The sequence below is a fragment of the Notamacropus eugenii genome, chromosome 5 (assembly GCF_028372415.1).
Source record: "Notamacropus eugenii isolate mMacEug1 chromosome 5, mMacEug1.pri_v2, whole genome shotgun sequence".
Lineage (NCBI taxonomy): Eukaryota > Metazoa > Chordata > Mammalia > Diprotodontia > Macropodidae > Notamacropus > Notamacropus eugenii.
In genome coordinates this window covers 458,518,514-458,538,686 of record NC_092876.1, presented here as the reverse complement: position 1 = coordinate 458,538,686, position 20,173 = coordinate 458,518,514, and the positions used below count along the sequence as shown (strand labels likewise).

The 20,173-nt window shown below is 40.0% G+C and overlaps 1 protein-coding gene across 7 annotated transcripts in view; it reads right to left on the bottom strand.

The window, feature by feature from the left end:
* The window catches only part of SH3KBP1 (SH3 domain containing kinase binding protein 1), a 415,998-nt gene that overhangs the window by 80,659 nt on the left and 315,166 nt on the right, over positions 1-20,173 (bottom strand). For all 7 annotated transcript variants that reach the window (XM_072615333.1, XM_072615332.1, XM_072615331.1 and 4 more), the window contains one exon: positions 2,886-2,993. In XM_072615333.1, the coding sequence (XP_072471434.1) occupies positions 2,886-2,993 (108 nt within the window). The remainder of the gene's footprint in view (positions 1-2,885; positions 2,994-20,173) is intronic.

Below are 20,173 nucleotides of genomic sequence, written 5' to 3'. Positions count from 1 at the left end.
TAATAAAAAGAGCTAGAATTCATGTAGGACTTTAAGGTTTACAAAGTATTTTACAAATACTATCTCGTTTGATCCTCTCGACCACCCAGGAAATAGGTGTTTTATCATCCCCACTTTACAGATGAGAAAAGGTTTGGAGAGGTCAGATGACTTGCTGAGAGTCATAAAGTTAGGCAGTATTTGAACCCAGGTCCTCTGGACTTCAAGTTCAACATTCTATCCGTTGCTCTTTCCAGCTGCCCCAGTAATAAGGAGAATAAGAGTAGCCCCTCATTCACTTGCATGTTAAGAGGAGGAAATGAGATAATCCATGCAAAGTACTTGGCAGACTCTGAAGCACAACTGAGAGTGTCAGCGACTGATAGGCATGCTCTAGGAAGGAGAACCGAGGCCCTTCTCCAAGATAAACATTCTGATGGCTAAGAGAAAGATGCAGACGAGAACGGCTAACTGATAAAGAACCGAGAGAAAAGGTGAGCGTGGACTCCAGCTCATCTGTCCTGGGTGGCCTTTTCATGACCGAGTGGCTTATTTTAATAACCACGTCCAAGTAATATCTGACATGATTGCCCATGTATAACCTAGAACTAACTTACACATTTCAGGGAGGGGATGGAATTTAGAATTCAAAACTTTTAAACAACAACAAATAAAAATAGTTTTTATATGTGATGGAGGAAAAATAAAATGTTATTAAAAATAACCATGTCCAAGTGCTGTGGATATATAAATTTTTACCTGCAGAAGTGATGCTAGATGATGAACCAAGTTCTTCCATTTATTGCTTACTGCATAAATCGACTGTCAGTGTAACCCCCATTGGGGGATACTTCTTTGTTAAGGAGAAGCGACACTGGCATGAAATGGGGCTTATTTCAATTCTCTCTATGTGTAGTTTGAGTTAGCAGTCTTCTCAGCTGTAATCTGAATTTGTGTGATAAATTTCAAGGTTTTTCCCCCCTTTTCTTTGTAACTTTTGCAAAAGGCTTTACCTTACTCCACGCTAAGATAATGGTAATTTCTTCCAAGATTGTTCCCAAAATAAATACTAGCACTTGAACAAATAAGTGCCTAGTAATCTGGTCAGCCCTTTTTACTTTTCCAGTTTTCTGACACCTTACCCCACTCTATGCAGTCTGTAACCCAGTGTCCCTGGCCTCTTTACTGTCCATCTCCTGGCTCCAGGCATTTTCACTGGCTCTCCCCCTTGCCCAGAATTTTCTCCCTCCTCATCCCCTTCCGGGCTTCTCTGGCTCACTTCCAGTTTCAACTAAAATCCCACCTTCTACAAGAAGCCTTTCTCAATCCCCCTTAAAGCTAGTGCCTTCCCTCTGAGATAATCTTAAACATATCCTATATCCATCTTGTGTGTGCACAGTTGTTTATTTGTCTCCTGTTAGACTAAGAGTTCTTTGCCTCTTAAGTGAAGGCTTAATAAATGCTTCTTGAGTTGACTAGGCAGACTGTATGCCTTGAGATAAATACAAGGCATGACATCCTTGGACTAATTATGGAAGCCTATCTATTATAGGTTCTTCCCAGGTAGTCACCACATGCATATGGCGTGCCGAGGTTCTTGAATGTTTGCCAAGGTTGAGTTGCCTGACAGACCAATCACAAGTTCAAAATGATCTGTCCACAAACTCAAGTCACATGTGCTGTAGGCAAGTAGCAATGGTAGATCTTCAAAGACAGTGAAAAATTACATCAAAAATGGCATTTTTTTCTGTGTAAATTAGTAAGACTGGTCAATTTCCATTGCCGTTGAAGACGTCCTCTTTCCCTCACACAGATGCTCGTATTTGCATCAGTATTCTGAAGACCTTATGGAGCACCAGGAACTTCATTCTTCATTTGGAAAGACCTGAGAGGGGCCTTGGCAGTTTTCACATGCCCTGTCCTCATACTAAGTTCAGCCAGGTCTAATATACTTTAATAAACTATGCTGAACTATAATGAGTTGTGTGTTAAGTTCTGCAGTTGCAGGGAGGTAGCCTTAACCAAATAACTGTCCATTTAGACAGTATACTCTGCAAAATGTTTGGGAATAACTAGAAAAATCTGATTGTCTTTCCAACAAATAATCCCCTGAAACTAGGACTGTCTGGCACACAGTAAGCACTTAATAAATGCTTGTGGACTGTCATTTGATTTTCAGTATTGGACACCAGGACAATCTAACAGCATACAGGATCTCTGTGTTAGCTGGCACAGACAAGAGCCAGCCTCTGGTCCTTACAAATGTTAAGAAGGAATCACTAGAACTACAGTTATGGTTGGAGGCCAGTTCACCAACACTGCATCTGTGCTCACTGCAAGGATGGTCAATACTGAAGGGTAGTTTGGAACAGAAACAGCTCCTCCATGGAGAGCTAAATATGGATAAGGATCCAACAGGGCAAGAAGAAGAAATGATTCACTGTTGAACTTGGCCAGTACGGTTGTTATCCTCATTATATCACCATCACCTCACACTTATAGAGACAGCAATTTTAACTTTTCAAAGTCTTTTCACATCTATTCTCTCCTTTCATGTTGAAAGCAGCTGCAGCAAAGACATTCACCCAGCGTTCAGCCTATCCAAGATTGGGCACCTCAATGGAACCAAACCGTCCTTCAACACAGAAATCAAAGAGGCAAAGATGAAAACAAAAATGGGGCCCACAAAGAAAGACTAGAACAGATTACATGGGAACTTGGTGCAGAGAGAGCAAGAAGACACGGAATGGTTTTCAGAGCCAACTGCACACATGGATGAGGTGCCAACCAGTACAAAGGACAAAGACATTACTAGGGAGCTTGCTAAGTGGGATTCCTAGAGAAGAAGAAGAAAAATCTCAACTCTTCAGAGCCTATAAACCGAAAAAAATAAAAAGAATACTTACATTCCCCTCCTTTTCAAAGTCAGGTGGAAGAAGCTTCACAAAGTTATCTGGAAACACTCCCCGTCTCCCATTCAGTTCTCCTTCCCACCAGCCTACATCGATGCAGTCCTAAGGCATATAAAGGTAGAAACAGAATTAGGAGACACATACTGAAAAGATTCCTATTTTCATATTCTTCTCTCTCTCTCTCTCTCTCTCTCTCTCTCTCTCTCTCTCTCTCTCTCTCTCTCTCTCTCTCTCTCTCTCTCTCTCTCACTGTGGATTAGGGAGATCAGGCATTCTAAATGGATCCTGAGGACAGCTGGTGAACCAACAATCATTTATTAAGAGACTACTATGTGCCAGGAACTGTGCCAAGTGCTAGAAATATAAAGAAAGGCAACAAAAAGAGTGCCTTCCCTCAAGGATCTCACAGTCTAATGCCAACAACTATATACAAACTAGATATAGGGCAAATTGGGGATAATCTCAAAGGCAAGACACTAAGATTAAGGGAAAGGCTTTTTATAGGAGGTGGGATTTTATCTGACATTTGAAGGAAGCCAAGGAAACCAGGCAGCTGAGATGGGGAGGAAAACAACACCAGGCCTCAGGGACAGCCAAGGGAAACACCCACAGTATTCAGTGCAAGGCGCAGCAAAGAGGTCAGCGCCCCTGGTGTGCAGAGCATAGAGGAACAGGCACAGGAAGACCAGGTAAAGGTTATTAGAAGGCAAATTTAGGCTCAAAATAGCTTTAAAAAGTCAGGACTATCCAAGGTGATGAGTTCCCAGCCCCTGAAAGTATCATCATAGTTTTCTAGCAAAGAGATCAAACACATAGCCCACAACGCTCTACAGAGTAACTTGTGCCAGATTAAAATATAACTAGGAAATAAAAATCCAATAAAACATAGATAATAGTACATTAAAAACCAAGTCAATCTGCAGCCTGCAGAGATTCTTGTGTATGGGTGAGGGGCCCTGGTTCTACCTGACTTTGACCCCACTGTTTCAGAGCATCAGAGGTTTGAGGCCAGGTCATCTCATCCAACCCCTACTTTTTAGAGATGAGAAAACTGAGCCCTGAAAGAAGTTTAGTGACTCTCCCCAACATCCCACTGAGTATGCAGAGGGATTCAAACTCAGGTCCTTAGACTCCAGATGTAGCATTCTTCTCTTTACGTTCTGTTTAAAGAGAAGCTGCCTAACTCCCTGCTAGCAACATCACAGAGAATAAACTTGAATTAGGTGAGGGGCTGGACTAGGGCAGTGGTATCCAGTTCAAGGAGAAAAGACAGGCATTAACCCACATGCAAAGATCCTGTCGGCAGCACACTGACTTGGAAAACCACATGGCGCCATTATCTACATTCGACTGTACTTTTATCATTTTTTTTATCTATTTCCCAATCACATCCACAGATGACGTATTTGATACCTAGGGACTAGATGACTGTGAAAACTTTCTCCTCTCTATTTTAAAGGTTGATTGAATCACTCGCTGCTCCTAGATTTAAAAATTTCATTTTCATTTATAGCTTCTGTTTTTACATTATCTTCATTTCCAAATACATTACTCTCCTTACTACCACCAGTTTCTTGCCCATACCCAGAAAGCCATCCCTTAATATAAAAGTTTTTTTTAAAAAAGGGCAGGAAAGTACTTCAGCAAACCAAATTTTTTAATGATGTTTAACCATATTTACAATAATATTCCATATCCACTGTCCCCTACTTCTGTAAAGAAGGGAGAAAGGTTCATTTTCTGAACACCCTTCCAAGGCCAAGCTTGGAACACAACCCTCTCTTCATTGTTATGACCAAGTATATGTATCCACTCAGTCATTACACCAATAAAATTCTGGCTTTCCAGTTCTTTTTTCTGTAAATGTAAATCAAGGAGACACACATGTACACACATATACAAACATGTATGTAAGCATGCGTAAACACATGTATACATATGTGTGTATGCATGTATATTTATAACTAAGTTTTGAATGCAATAATCAGAGGCAGGCAAGTGGCACAGCAGATGGAGCTCTGGGTTTAGAGTCAGGAAGCTCTGAGTTCGAATCCAGCTGCAGAAGCTTCCTAGCTGTTTGACCTTGGTTGGGCAAGTCACTTAATCTCTGTTTTACACTAGAGAAGGAAATGGAAAACCACTTCAGTATATTTGCCAAGAAAATCACATGGACAGAGATCTACAGGGTCACAAAGAGTCAAACACAATATAATTACCCAAGCAAGCAATCTCAGGAACCCAAACACCCTGTTGGGTACTGTGTGTGAGTAAAACAGTCCAGTTCATTCACCTTAGAGGTGAGAGAGTTGGAGCCAAGAGAGGTTAAGTACTTGTCCAAGGTCACAGATGTGGCAAGTAGAAGAACTAGGGTCTGAACTAAGGCTCTCTTAGTCCAAATCCAGAGCTTTTTCCTTAATACGAGGCTACCTCTGTCTATACTTGAGTTTTTTATCAGAAACCAAGTACTCAAGTTATCTGTTCCATTTAAAAGATTATTGGATGATATCCTGACTTCTTACATGGCACTCCTATAAATGTACCTTCTGCCTCATCTCTATGTAAATAATGCAGTCTCTGTCTGCTGTGGCAAGTAAAAGACTTGCCTCATGAGGTTGACCTATATGTTACAAGATAAACTGATCTCTTCTGTAGTAGAGGGGAGGACTTTTGGAAACTGAATCTGAATAGGATTCCTACTAGACAGCTGGTAGTGCACAGATAGATAGAGCACCGAGCCTGGAAGACTTGAATTCAAATCTAGCCTCAGACATTTACTAGCTGTGTGACCTTGGGCAAGTCACTTGTTCTCTGCCTCAGTAAAATGGGGATAATAATAGCATCTATTTTGCAAGATTATTGTAAGGATTAAACACAGTGCCTGGCACATAGCAGGTGTTATAAAAATGCTTATTCCCTTCCCCCTTCTTCCCTTTAACAACCTACTATAAACACTCTTACATTTGATCTTAGGAAATAAAAGTTCGCATCTAAGTTCAGAATTAACAACTAACAAGGACAAGATTTGCATCTATGCTCAGAATGAACTAGAGTGAGCACCACAAAATATGAATTTCAATAATGATGAAGGTGTGTATTCTTTGGGGGTAATTACAAGGGAAAAACTTTGAAATACTTTTTTCTCCATTTGTATTTGCATTACATTATCTCAGTTCCTCTGCCAGACGAATCTGATGCAGTCCTGGAGGATCCACAGTGTTAGCTGATGGTTTGATTTCTAATTAAGGGGAAGTTGGGGGCAGAATTTCTTTGTACAGGAGCCTAAAAAAATCTCATCCAGTTTCCCTTCCTTTATTTAGCCTCTGCTCCTGGACAGATTCTGACCACCTCCAATGTCTTCCCTGCTCCTCTAAGACAAGCACCTTCCCCTTTCACTCAAACGCTGGCTCTCATATCAGCTCCTACAGAAAGGTCTGCTAATATCACACAAAGGTTACTCCTTCTGTCTTCCGTTTGTACTTACATACTCACACTAACTTACTAGTACTGAAGACAGTGAGTTTTAACTGTTTTTCCATCACTTTGGTTGTGGGCAGTGGGCTAAAAGTCCTTCAGGGTCGAAGCACTGGCTTTATGCTCTTTTGTATGGGGTTGCCTCATAATTATTTATTATGATTATTTTTTGACATCTTTCTTTCTAGTTTTCTCAGTATTCATCAATGAGCAATTATGTTTCACTTAGATCCAACCCTAACGGTACAATAAAAATTATAATGATGCATCTGTTTTCCTTTTTATCATGAAATTAATTAAGTGATTTCCATCTAATAAATAACAGGCTGTGTAGCTGACTTCTAGAACTTATTTTCAAAAACACTACAAAATTTTGTGGGGTGGTTTTCTATTCAGTGTATTTTTTCTTTATAATGTAGGTTCCCAAATGATAGGGCAAGGACTGTGGACATAATTCAGTCATAATACATCTTATAATACATTTTGGTAGCACTTTTGGGTTTTCTAAGCACTTTCCTCAACACAGATCTGTGACATTAGCCCTATAATGTAGGCTGAATATTTTAAGATTTATCCTGGCTCCAGACCTTACTGGAAAACATGGCACGAGTTTATCTGTGACTCAATTTCCTAATCTGTAAAAGGGTCATAATGATACTTGTACCTAACTACCTCGTAGAATTGTTAAGAGGAAAACATACTGTAGACCTTGAAAGGATATGGATGTATGAGTTACCATGATCAAGGGAAGGGTAAAATACTGAGGAAAGAGACCAAGGAACACAAATGGCTGCTTATCCTGATTGTAGGAATAAATACAAGAATCACTTGGAAGAGAAATCCACGGAGCAGAAGCTGCCAGCATGACTGGCTTAAGAAAGCTAAAAAATGAAGCCTGTTGAAAGAGCAAAGGGAGATGGTAATTAGGATCAGGATATCTGACAAGAGACGGCAGTCTACAGAAAACTTGAGAAATCTTTTCACCAACAACTCAGAGGCTAATTTAAGGCAAAATCAGAAGAATTATTTTGTCTCCAAAATGAGAAGTGAAAATGATGATGAAGTTTTCTCGTACAAAACCCCAAACTGAAACATACAAGCAGTTAAGAGGATGGTGAACAGGAAGCTATCCAGCAGAGAGATGGGAGAGCTAGAAGAACCCAATGCTCCTACATTTTGTAGCAGGCACTCATAAGGAATAAAAAATATAAATTAAAGTATTGAGAGGAAAGTGGATAAGAAAAGGAAACACACACTTAGACCCTAATTTTTCTCCTAAAGTCAAGAATATGGAGATAAACTTTTGGCTACTTAATTAATCACACAAAGACCAATTCCAGAGCTAGGGTCTTTATTCTTTCAAAATTAAATTTTAAGAGGGACCAAGAAATAGTCTTTATGCCACACCACGGGGTGGGTACTCAGAGTGAAACATTTAGGGCTTTATAAAACGTAAATGTTGCTTTTCTTAAAGAGTAAGAGTGAGTAACAAAACCAGAGACCCTCTGGAATCCAAGGAAGCTACGACTAACATCTTCTGGCATCCCAGAACAGGGGAGAGCAGGACCTCTAACACTTTCTAATGATGAGTGATCAGCCTCTGTGGAGTATACCCAGGTGAGAGCTACACCCAGGACACAGGGGAATGACTGATTTCCTACCACCGACTTCTGAGCAAGTCATCTGGCAATTAAGTTCTGTTAATTTCAGAAGCATCCTGGGAAAAGAGGAATTAGAAGAGCAGGGAGCTGGGGTATTGGCCCTCGTTGCAATACCACACCTACCTAGCATGCCACAGGAGCCCTAGACAAACCAGACAAAGATATTCAGAGAGAAGGTATTATGATGGAATGGGGGAAAGATACCTGAATGAGAAGGAGAATAGTTGGGTTTTAGTTATGGCTCCGACATTAACAAGTTATGTGTCACCTTGTCAAGGTCACATCATCTTTTTAGGTCTTGCTTCTCTGATTCCCAATAAGAACAGTAATGATAGTTCACATTTCTATAGGGCTCAAAGACTTAAAAAAACTTTCCTCATGACTGAGGGATCAGCTATAGTACAATGGAAGAAGTACTAGATCTGCAGTCAGAAGTCCTGGGTTTGAATTCTGTCCAACTGCTCTGAGGGTAGTGGATACTCTTCTAATCCCCTCTTTCAGTTAGTAAATACTGAAGGGCCAGAGGAGAAAGGGAAGCAGCTGGAAAAATCTGGATATGTTTCTTGCTCTGTTGCTGCCTCTAAAGAGAATTCCTTTCCTAACTTTTCAGAGACAAGAGACTTCAGGAATTTAGTATAAGAAGGAAAAGAAAGTCACCATCACCCTGTGTGACCTTCAGCAAGTCAAGTGACCTCTGTGGGTTTTACTTCACTCATCTGTAAAGTGAAAGGACTGAAGATTTAAGACCACTTCCGATTCTAAATCTATGATCCTATGACCCGCTGGCTTCAATCCTCTGAGCCTCAGTTTCCTCTCCTGTAAAATGAAGGTGTAAGACTAGATGATCTCTAGGTCCCTTCCACCTCTGACTTTCTATGGTTCTTTCTCAACCTCAGTTCTTCCTATGCAATACTGTAGGAAACAAACCTTGAAAATCAAAAAGCGCCTTCGAGATGCCCTTGGACGAAGCCTCGGGACTTTTCAGAACCTGCAAGTCGTCTATCACCCCACCCCCACCTTGGCTCACTCATTTCCAAGCATTATCAAGTGAACTAGAAATTACGAACTCCCTTCTTTGTCTCAACACAACTAAAATAAAGGCCCACATTTTAATTTTTTCCTCTGCCTTGTTAAAAAAAAAGTCCAAGCATCGGCCAAAGCAACATTGCATAAGGGGAACTGTATGCGTGATATAACAGTTTGGAAGAACTTCAGGCCCTAAGCTTGTTAAAAGGGAAGTCCCGGTTTCCTCAGAAAACACTAGACCTTATTTGAGTGGAGATGAGCACTCCACAAAACTGAAATATTCCCATTTCCAACCCACGGGGGAAGAATTAGTTTAACACCTGGCCCAAGTCAGAGTTTGGTACCGTTTTGCCCCCTCGTTTCTCCTTTGGTGGTTAGCTCTCACAGCTGTTGGTAAATGATTTCTAAGTTACCAAAAGCTCTCAGGTTTGAGGAGGCTGTTTGTGCAGAGGCGTAAATGGGGAAACTGAATCCCATATAGGTTGCTGGAGTGGAATGTGAATAAGCTGCTAAGTGAGCCCCAAATCCCTCAAGTTTCCCCACTCCACAGCACTCCACCCATGTTAAAAGGAAGCATCTTTCAATATTTTTTTAATAAAATTTTCTGCTGAACACCTCAAAGGACTGTAGGGAGACAGCTCCATTTCTATAAGAACCCACTAGCTCTCAGGATTTGGCTTGTTATCACTTCCCCACTCCCTCCCCCCAATTCCTCAGGAGATGTAATTATTCTGTGCAGCTGGGATATCAGCTCAAGTTTTCTCAACATTCCCATAAGCTGGTTACTAAAGTGAACTCATCAACATTATAGTTTGAAAGGCAACAGGAAAAAAGAAGTATTAGCATAGCCTTGGTTAGCGGAAGTTCATTGGGGAAATACAAAGCCTTGGTGAATGGTCAACTCTAAAATACATCGTAATAGTGACTCCCCAAATTAAAATCAACTCCCTCATCTCCTTTCCACCAGGATGTTAGACTCTAAATCTGGCACTACCCTGGACTCTGAAAGGTGAGCCTCCTGATTAGAACCAGGACTTGGACTTCGCTTCCCAAACTTTTCCAAATCACATCTCCATAACATACCAGTCCTCTTCCCATTATTTTCTTGGTCCCCTTACATATTGTCTGCCTGCATGAGAATGCAATGCAGGGACTAAGGACAGGGATTGTCTTGCTTTCTTTCATTTGTATCCTCGGCTAAGCACAGGACCTGGAAACTTGGAAACACTTAAATCTTTTATTATCCATTCATCCATCCATCCATCCATCCATCCAGGGTTCTTCTCTGCACTAATGCCCTTGCTAATAATGATTTATTTAGGCATCCACTCCTCTGTTCAAAACCCTCCAATAGTAAAGAGTACTTGATTAAGAGTCACAAAATACTGATTTCTGAGGCCTCACCTCATAACTTGCAAATTTACAAGGATAAAAAAAGATGGGAATAGTCAATGTTGGAGAGTTTCTAGGAAGGTAGACATACTAATATAAGGGTAAGCAAATTAGCCTACCTACAGCCTGTCTTGTACAGCTTGAGAGAAAAGAATGGTTTTTACATTTTAAAATAAAAACTGTATTTAAAAATGGAAAAACTATACAAAAGCCCTTCGAATTTGGCCTTTGGGCCCTAGGTACTCTAGTGCATTGCTGGTGGAGCTCTGAATTAATATAAGTATTTTGGAAAGCAATTTGAAATTATGAAGGTAAAGTGATGAAAATGTCCAAATCCTTTGACTCAGACTTATTAGTAGACATATCCCAAGGAGGCTACTGATAAGGAGAAATTCTTGATCTGCACTAAATATTTATAGCATCACTTTTTGTGATAGCAAAGAATCAGAAACAAAGGAGATGCCTCTTGATGGGGAAATAGCTAAATGAATGTAATGGAAATGTTCTATGTCTAAGAAGGAAGGAATATGATGAGTACAGAGAAGCATGAAAAGATCTACATGAACTGATACAGAATGAAGTAAGCAAAGCCAAGAAAATAACGTACACAATGATTGCAATAACGTAAATGGAAGGAAGGACAAAAAAGTGCAAAGTGAACATTGCACGATTACAAAGAACAAGCAGGACTCAAAAGATGGGTATGTAAAGTCACTCCTGACACATTCCTTTGCAGAGCTGGAGAGATCTACAACCACAGTACACTGCACACAATTTCAGACATTTTCATTGTATTAATTAATTTTGCTAGTTTCCCCTTTTTCTTTTGTCTTTAAAAATATTATTTGTTCTATATTTGCTTTCTGGAAGAAAGAGGGGGAAGCGCACCGAGGGGAATTATGGGGACATGAAAACACAAAAGATTTCAATGAAAACTGATTTTGAGTAAAAGAAGAATGGATGTGAATACTGCTTCTGACCCTCAACTGTATAAACTCCTGGAGGGCAAAAACTTATTGTGTCCTTGTCTTTGTATCCCCAGAGTGAGGAGAAGCCAGCACACAGTAGGCATTTAACACTTATTGGAAGCTCCTTTATTCTAAGCCTCAGTTTGTTTTGGTTTTTTCCAAATCTGGGTAATAGGGCTAATGGTATTTATGGTGCGGCTGCATTGCCGTGATGAGGACAGTGCTTAGAAAACCTGAGTGTTACAGAAATGTATTATAAAATGTATTATGACCAAATTAAGTCTGGACTCCTTGGACTACCACTCAAGGTCTACCTTACCTCTCAAGTCTTATCCTTCATGCCTAACTGGACTATTCTATGTACATATACGATGTTTTCCTTAGTTCATAATATTGGTGCGTTACAAACTTCGATCCATCTTACAGGGTAGGGACTCAAATAAGCATTAAACGCTTACTCTGTGCCAGGCTCTGTGCTGTGTTTGACAAATATCTCACTTGATCCTCACTATCACCCTAGGAGGCAGGTACTACTATGAACCTCATTTTACAGCTGAAGAAACTGAGGCACATTTCTCAAATATATAGGGAATGGAGTTGGATTCATAAAAATAAGAGCCATTCCCCAATTGATAAATAGTCAAGGATCTGAAGAGGCAATTTTCAGAAGAAATTAAAGTTATCTATACTCATAAGAAAAAATGCTCTAAATATTGCTTATTAAAACAACATTTTTCATGCAAAATGGATAATTTTGATTACATTAAACTAAAAAGTTTTTGCACAAACAAACCCAGTGCAATCAAGATTAGGAGGAAAGCAGAAAACTGGGAAAGAATGTTTGCAACTAGTGTCTGTGATAAAGGCCTCATTTCTAAAATATATAGAGAAAAGAGTCAAATTTACAAGAATACAAGTCATTTCCCAATTGATAAATGGTCAAAGGATATGAATAGGCAGTTTTCAGAGGAAGAAATTAAAGCTATCTATAGTCATGTGAAAAAATGCTCTAAACCACTATTGATTAGAGAGATGCAAATCAAAACAGCTCTGAGGTACCACATTGCACGTATCAGATTGGCTAACATGACAAAACAGGATGATCAATGCTGGAGAAGATGTGGGAGAGTTGGAAAACTACCTCATTGTGGGTGGAGCTGTGAGCTGATCCAACCATTCTGGAGAGCAATTTGGAACTATGCCCAAAGGGCTACAAAAATGTGCATACCCTTTGACCCAGCAATATCGCTACTAGGACTATATCCCCAAGAGATCATAAAAATGAGAAAGGGTCCCACATGTACAAAAATATTTATAGCAGCTCTCTTTGTAGTGACCAAGAACTAGAAATCAAAGGGATGCTCATCAATTGGGGAATGGCTGAACAAATTATGGTATATGAATGTAAAGGAATACTATTGTGTTATGAGAAACGATCAACAGGAAGACTTCAGAGAAGCCTGGAAGGACTTATATGAACTGATGCTGAGGGAAAGGAGCAGAACCAGGAGAACTTTATACAGAGCAATAACCACAGTGTGCAAGGAATTTTTCTGGTAGACTTAGTCCTTCACAGAAATGCAAGGACCTAAAAAATTTGCAATGGACTCTTGAAGCAAAATGCCTTCCACATCCAGTGAAAGAACTATGGAACTGGATCGCAGAACGAAGCAGACCATTTTCTCTTGTGTTATGTTTTGTTTTATGGTTTCTCCCATTCATTTTAATTCTTCTGTGCAACATGACTACAGTGAATATATGTATAGAACCTATATAAGATTGCATGTCATCTTGCGGAGGGAGTGGGGAGAGGGGGAAGGAGGGGGAAAAAATCTAAGATATGTGGAAGTGATTGTAAAAAACTGAAAACAAATAAAATAATTTTCTAAAAAATAAATAAAACACTTCAACACCTATCAGATTAGCTAACATGACAGAAAAGAAAAATGATAAATGTTGGAAGGGATGTGGAGAACTAGGGACACTAATGCACTGTTGGTGGAGTTGTGAACTGGTCTAACAATTCCAGAGAACAATGCCTCAAAACTGCGCATACCTTGCAAAATTACTACTAGGTCTGTATCCTATAGAAATCAGAAAAAACACTCATTTAAAAATATTTATAGCAGACATTTTTTGTGGTGACAAAGAATTGGAAATTGTGGGGAAGTCCATCAATTGGGAATGGCTAAACAAGCGATGGTATACGATTGTGATGGAATACTAATGTGTTATAAGAGATGATGAGTAGGATGCTTTCAGAAAAGCCTGATGCAAAGTGAAGTGAACAGAACCAGGAGAACACTGTACACAGTAACAGTAACATTGTAATGATGATCAACTGTCAAAGATGTAGCCACTCAGTCCAATACAATTCCAAAGGGCTCATGACAAAAACTCCTATCTACCTCCAGAGAGAAAAGTGATGAACTCTGAGTGCACTGAAAATGAAGTATAATTTATTTTCACTTTTAAAATACTTTTCTTGCTCTTTTTTTGCAACATGGTTAATATGGAAATGTGTTTTACATGATTTCACATACATAATTAATATATTACTTGCCTTTTCAATGGGCAGGGAAGGGACTGGAATAAGGGAGAGAATTCGGAACTCAAAAACAATTCTAAAAAAAATTAGCAAGTGAAATAAAAAGAATAAATAAATGAATGAAAAATAAAAAGCACATAAAATGATAAAAATAAAAAGGCAGCTGGTTACCATCCTACGCTGTTTTATATTGGATGAAGAAGGTTCTAACAGCTTCCCAAATGAATTTCATCTGAATGTCACTTTAAGTAACTTAAAATGAGATTCGCTGGATAATATGGCTGCAATGACATTGATTACAGACTTTATACTTTGAAAACTGTAAAGCTAAAAGTAGATAAAACATTTCAGAAAGTTGTAAAAAATGTTTTTATAAGAAGAAGAAACTGACATAGACATAGTGTCTGAGGACAGTCTGGAGCCCAGTTTTCCTCCCTCCAGGTCCAGTATTCTATCCAGTGCACCACACCTAGCTGCCTCTAACTCACAGCTCAAACAATGCCCCTCCCATGAAGTCCTCCCGCAAACTCCTGCATCAGAAAGGATCTTTCCTTCCTTAGAACTTGGGTACATTTTCCATCTGTCTTATACACAATTCTGCATTCTACTTATTGTACCTTTGTGTATGTGCAATAAATAATTTCCCCCAGCTAGACCATAAGTTCCATGCTGGACAGAGACCATGCTCTAGTTATATTTCTCAGTGTCTATGTAGCTGTTGCTTTGCACCTTAGTAAACTGTCAATTAATGGTTGGGGAAATGAATGGAAAGAGTAAATTCACTTACTCTTTCTGGGATGGAAATGGTTTTGGACACTAGAGCAAAAATTTGAAAGAAGCAATGTTAGGATGTTAAGGTACTGATTTATTATTGTATAATAATGCATGCATTTTGCAGTATTATCTTCTAATATTTCAATAGATTCAGTCCCTGAGACCACTCTCTCCCTCCTATTGGAGATGGTAGACATTGGAGAGATCCTCCCAAGATCCTCCACTTAAGGAAGGTGCCCGGGTCAGCCATCTCAACATTTTTTCACCTGCGACTCCTATGGACTTTGTCATGTCCCCACAGCATATCCATTGAACCGCTGTGCCAGGCACACTCCTGCTCTCTGTTTAGCTTCTTTTTATGTTTTCTTCCCCCAATAGCTTCATGAGAACAAGAACAGTTTTTCCCCCCTTTCTATGTATCCTCAGCTCCTAGCAAGGTACCAAGCACTATGTGCTAAAGTATAACTGGTGCTTAATAAATGTTTATTGCCTGTAAACACTATATTTTTTGACAAATGATAACAGAATATTCAACAAATGACACACAGATTACAGTTAAATTGTCCTTAAATCTTTAATGGACCAGCTATAAGATATGTCATAAAACTGTAAAGGCAAGTTTGGCACCCAACACAAATTACATCATGACAGCTTTGAAACATGTAAAGTGAAATCCTTGAAAAGAACTTCCTGTAGGGACATTGCTTGGGCCACACCTGACTAAGGTTTGTGCTTCCTCTAATATGATATGTCATTTTGGCTTTCTCTGAGTTAAGTCAATTCTGTCAGGATAAATGGTGATTTTTATCCACACCATTACCATAAAGAACCATCAGTAAGAGAAGCTTTTAGGGAAGACGTTTCTGGTGATACCAAATACCATCATACGTATCTAGCTTATTCTAGCAATAAATTTTTACTAAATTTAAATGTTTTTTATAAATGATTAATAAAGCACCGATTTTACTCTCTCACTTGCCAGTGAAAGCCATAAATCATGAGTTCTAAAACTAGATTTACTATCTTCCAGGCAAATGGCTGTTCATGATGGATTTATACAAAATTATCTGGTTTTGTTTTCAAAGAAAGCCTTTTTAACATGCAATACAAAACAAAATCCAAAAGATATATACATAGTACAAACCACAAGTACCAGACTTACTGTGTTTTCACCCTAATTAGAATGGTAAGTGTAAGGAAATTAAGAATGTGTTTCAAGAAGAATATGAAAACAATTGCATTGTGAGAATTAAGATGCTAGAAACAGAATTCTCAAGTTCATAAAAATGTTGAATGTTCTAGTAATATACTGTGGTTTCATCACTACACTGTCTTTAAAGATTCATTACCTTATGAAAGAAATTCTTATAACAAGACTGTTTTAATATCTGTACCTCTGATTTCAGAATTATGGGAAAGTCCCGGAGCAAAAACTCCTAACCAAAGCAGATCAGTCAATAAACATTTATTAAGCACCTACTGTGTACCTACTGGACACTGTACTAGGAGTACAAGATACAATAAAAGGCAAAAAACCAGAGCCTGACCTCTAGGAGCTCACAATGTAATCAGACGGTTTCTTACAGTGTTAAGAGAGTTGCTAGAAGTACTTTGAGGACAAGGGACTTGACTGAGGTCACACTTTGGCAATGAGCGACAGTCAAGACAGGGGTGATGATGGACAATGGATTAAATCCTTATTGATTGCCTACCGATGCTTTGATCTCTACCCACACAACCTCACACCGTAGAGTAAGTAACATTATGTCGTTGTTTGAGGATATATGTTTTAGTATTCATTTCTAAGGTCACGCCCAGGGCCACAGCTAATGTCGAAAGTCAAATTCAGACTCAGGTTTCACTACAATCAATGCAATCAATTAAGTGTTTATTAAGCACCTATTAAAAGCCATTCAGTGTGCTAAGCCTTGAGGATCCCCCCCCCACCCAAAAAAAGGCAAAGGACAGTCCCTGCTCTCAATGAACTCACAGCGGGAGACAACAGGTAATCCATCAGGTACAAACAAACTATATACAGGATAAATTGGAAATATGTGGGTTCATCCTTTGTTGTCAAAGAAGACCATGCCATCAGAGAAATACTGACATGACTTGCACTTGACTTTGTTTTGAGTGAGGGAGGGCTGTGCAGGTCACCAGCCTCACTTCTCCTCCAGAGCCATCTGAATCCAGTGACCAGATATTCATCAGGATGACTGGAGATGACCCAGGCTGAGGCAGTTGGGGTTAAGTGACTTGCCCAAGGTCACACAGCTAGTGAGTGTCAAGTGTGTGAAGTGAGATTTGAACTCAGGTCCTCCTGACTCCTGCACTGATGCTCTATCCACTGCACCAGCTAGCTGCCCCAAACAGGAAATAATCAACAAGGGGAAGGCACTAGAATTAAAGGGCACCAGGTAATGCTTCCTATACAAGGTAAGATTTTAGCTGGCACTTGAAGGGAAACCAGAAGAGAGAGCATTTGGGCACTTGGGGACAGCTAGTGACAAGGCCCAGAGGTGAGAACGGGAGTCTTATGTGTGAGGAAAGGCAAAGATACCAGTGTCATTGAATCACAGAGTATGTGAGGGGTTTAAGAAGACTTGGGTGGGGATGGCAAGCTATGAAGGGCTTTGAATGCCAACCAAAAGATTTTATATTTGATCAGAGAGGTGATAAGGCATCACTGGAGTTTATTAAATAGGGATGGTGGTGACATGATCAGACCGGTGAATCAGGAAGATCACTTTGAAAGCTGAGTCAAGGACAGATGGAGTGAGGAGAGCTGTGTGGCAGAGAGATGAACCGCAAAGCCACTGCAATCATCCAGGTGTGAAGTGATGAGGGCCTGCTCTGGAGTGGCAGCACAGAGAGAGGAGAAAGGGGGGGCATATACAAGGAATGTGAAGACAATGAAATTAGCAAGCCTTGGCAACAGACTGGGAAGGTGGAGGGATGAGACACTTGGGCACCTGTGCTCGGATCCCAATTTCAAAATCACATTTTTCCCTAAAAGGTTCTCCCTGGCCCAGGAACACTACGCCTAGCTATTACTTAAGGGTAGGCCCCAGCCAAGTGCTTATCTCTCTCCCTGGTACACTAACAAGTTGCACTTGCAAGAATTCCACCGAATTATCTATACCACCTCCCTACCTTGTTACATACATTCTACACTCCTCGTTATGTATACCTTAGGCTTTAGACGTATGCATACTTCCTACATCTATCTTGTCAAACGAGACATGGATGGATGGCAGACTGGGCATTTGCAGGCCTAAAAAACCACACCTCCCTCCCACTCCCTTGGGCTTCTCCTGGTGAACTCTGGGTAAAACACCTGTGCAGTTGATATAAAGTGTGTCCTGTCCCGTACTCAGTGTTTGAGAGGTCCCTGAACCCCCCCTCAAACCATATCAGGAGAGAGAGTGAAAAGTCCAGGATGACACCAAGGTCATGAACCTTGATGACTAGGAGGATGATGGCACCCTCCAACAGTAATAGGGAAGTGAGGAAGAGGGGAGTTAGGGGGAAAAGAGATAATGTGTTCAATTTTGGACATGTTAGGTTTAACATGTTTACAGGACGTGCAATTTGGGATATTCCATAGACATCTAGAGATGCAAGACGTCAGAACAGAAGCAAGGGCTGGACAAGCAGATTTGAGAATCATGAGCACAGAGATGATAATTGAATCCATGGAAGTTGGAAATCAGCAAGTAAAACAGTATAGAAGGAGAAGAGAAGGGGGCCAGACAGAGCCCTGGGGGGCTACCCACAGTTAGAGAGTATAGCCTTTTTAGCACCTGAAATAATAATTATTGATAGTATTTTTATTACTGACTTATTACTAAAGGCGTATGAAATACATAGAATTAATTCTGCATTTACGAAGAAAGTACAAAACCCAAGATATCATGTTATATGGGGGGAAAGCCATTGGCTGTAAGAGTCAGAGAACCTGGTTTTGAATACCAGTCCTGCTCTCTTTCACCTGTGTGACCTTGGATAAGTCACTCAACCGGAGTCCCAGCTTCATTGTCTGTAGAAGGAAGGCGATGGACTTGATGATACTGAGCATTCCTCTTGGCTCTAAATCCAGTGATCCTATACGTTGTCTTGAAAAGTCTAGTGTGTCTGTTTTCAGTATAAAGCAACATGTGTTCAGAAAAGAAACACCTCTGAATTGGAAGATAAAAATGAGGTTTTTTAATTGCAAAAGAGATTTCTTTACTGTTCGTATAACCTTCACAATTAGACAGGGTATTCCTCAAGGTAAACTCAAATCATTGTTCAACACCTCTACACAGAAAAACTATGATTAAATACATTCCACAGGTAACCTGGGAGACTGCATCTCACAAGCCAGTTACAAATTAAGGGAGGCTTAAATCAGAATCTCATTGCTCAGAAACCCAGTAAATCCTTGGGTTTGTATCAAGGAATCAAGGGCAGTTAAGTTGGTTAATGTGTAGGAAAAATCAACGGTGTAATTTTTAACATGCCATTGACACCAAAGTCACATAAGGAAACCCTGCAAGAATAAGCGAGAAGCCTGCCATCTAATTAATTGTGGGCATCATTAGAGGAACATGCCATGGGAGACTAAGCAGTGAAGTGGAGTTAGGAGGCCTGGTCCAAGTCCTGACTCAAGGCCCTAGCTCACGTGGGAACGCTGGGAACACTCGCCCCCAGCACTGTCTCCTCATTTCCAGAATAAGTGATAATAAGGCTAGCACTACACTTGGGGTTGTTCAGAAAAAGCTAAGCACTGTATAAATAGGAAGTATACACATTATATACATATGTATATGTATATATTTTATACACATACACATACATATATAGTTAGGTATACAGCTAAACAATTTGATATTATCTGTATGTGTGTATGTATAAAAAATATGTGTATATGAGTATATGTGTGTGCATGGGTGCATATGTATGTAGACACACACACACACACTTTTATCTTGTGTTTATATATTATGTTGGGGCAACGAGGTAATGAAGCAGACAGAGTACCAGGTTTGGAAGCAAAAAGAACTTAGTTCAAATCTAGCCCTAATTCAAATCATTCCCTTTGGTCCTCCCACCTCTCCTTCCTACTAGCTCCTCCTAAACCTGTTCTTTGTCTCCATCACCACCACTTCTAATACTTCTATCCCTCCCTCCTTTCCCAGTCCATTATCCCTCCTCTGGCCTCCTTTTTCTCTTTTCAAAATCTTCAGAGTTCCACTTGACACTGCCCTCTCCCCACTGCCTGCCTTCCTGAAATCCAACGCTGCCACGCACCTTCACCCTACTCCTACTCACATACTGTGGAACCCTTCCAGAGGAAGCCATACACCTGAGCTGAAAGGGGCCTTTTACAGTATAGTGTCTAGTCTCAACCAACTTCTCAGTACTTCATGCAGTTTTTTTTTACTCAATTACACATAAACA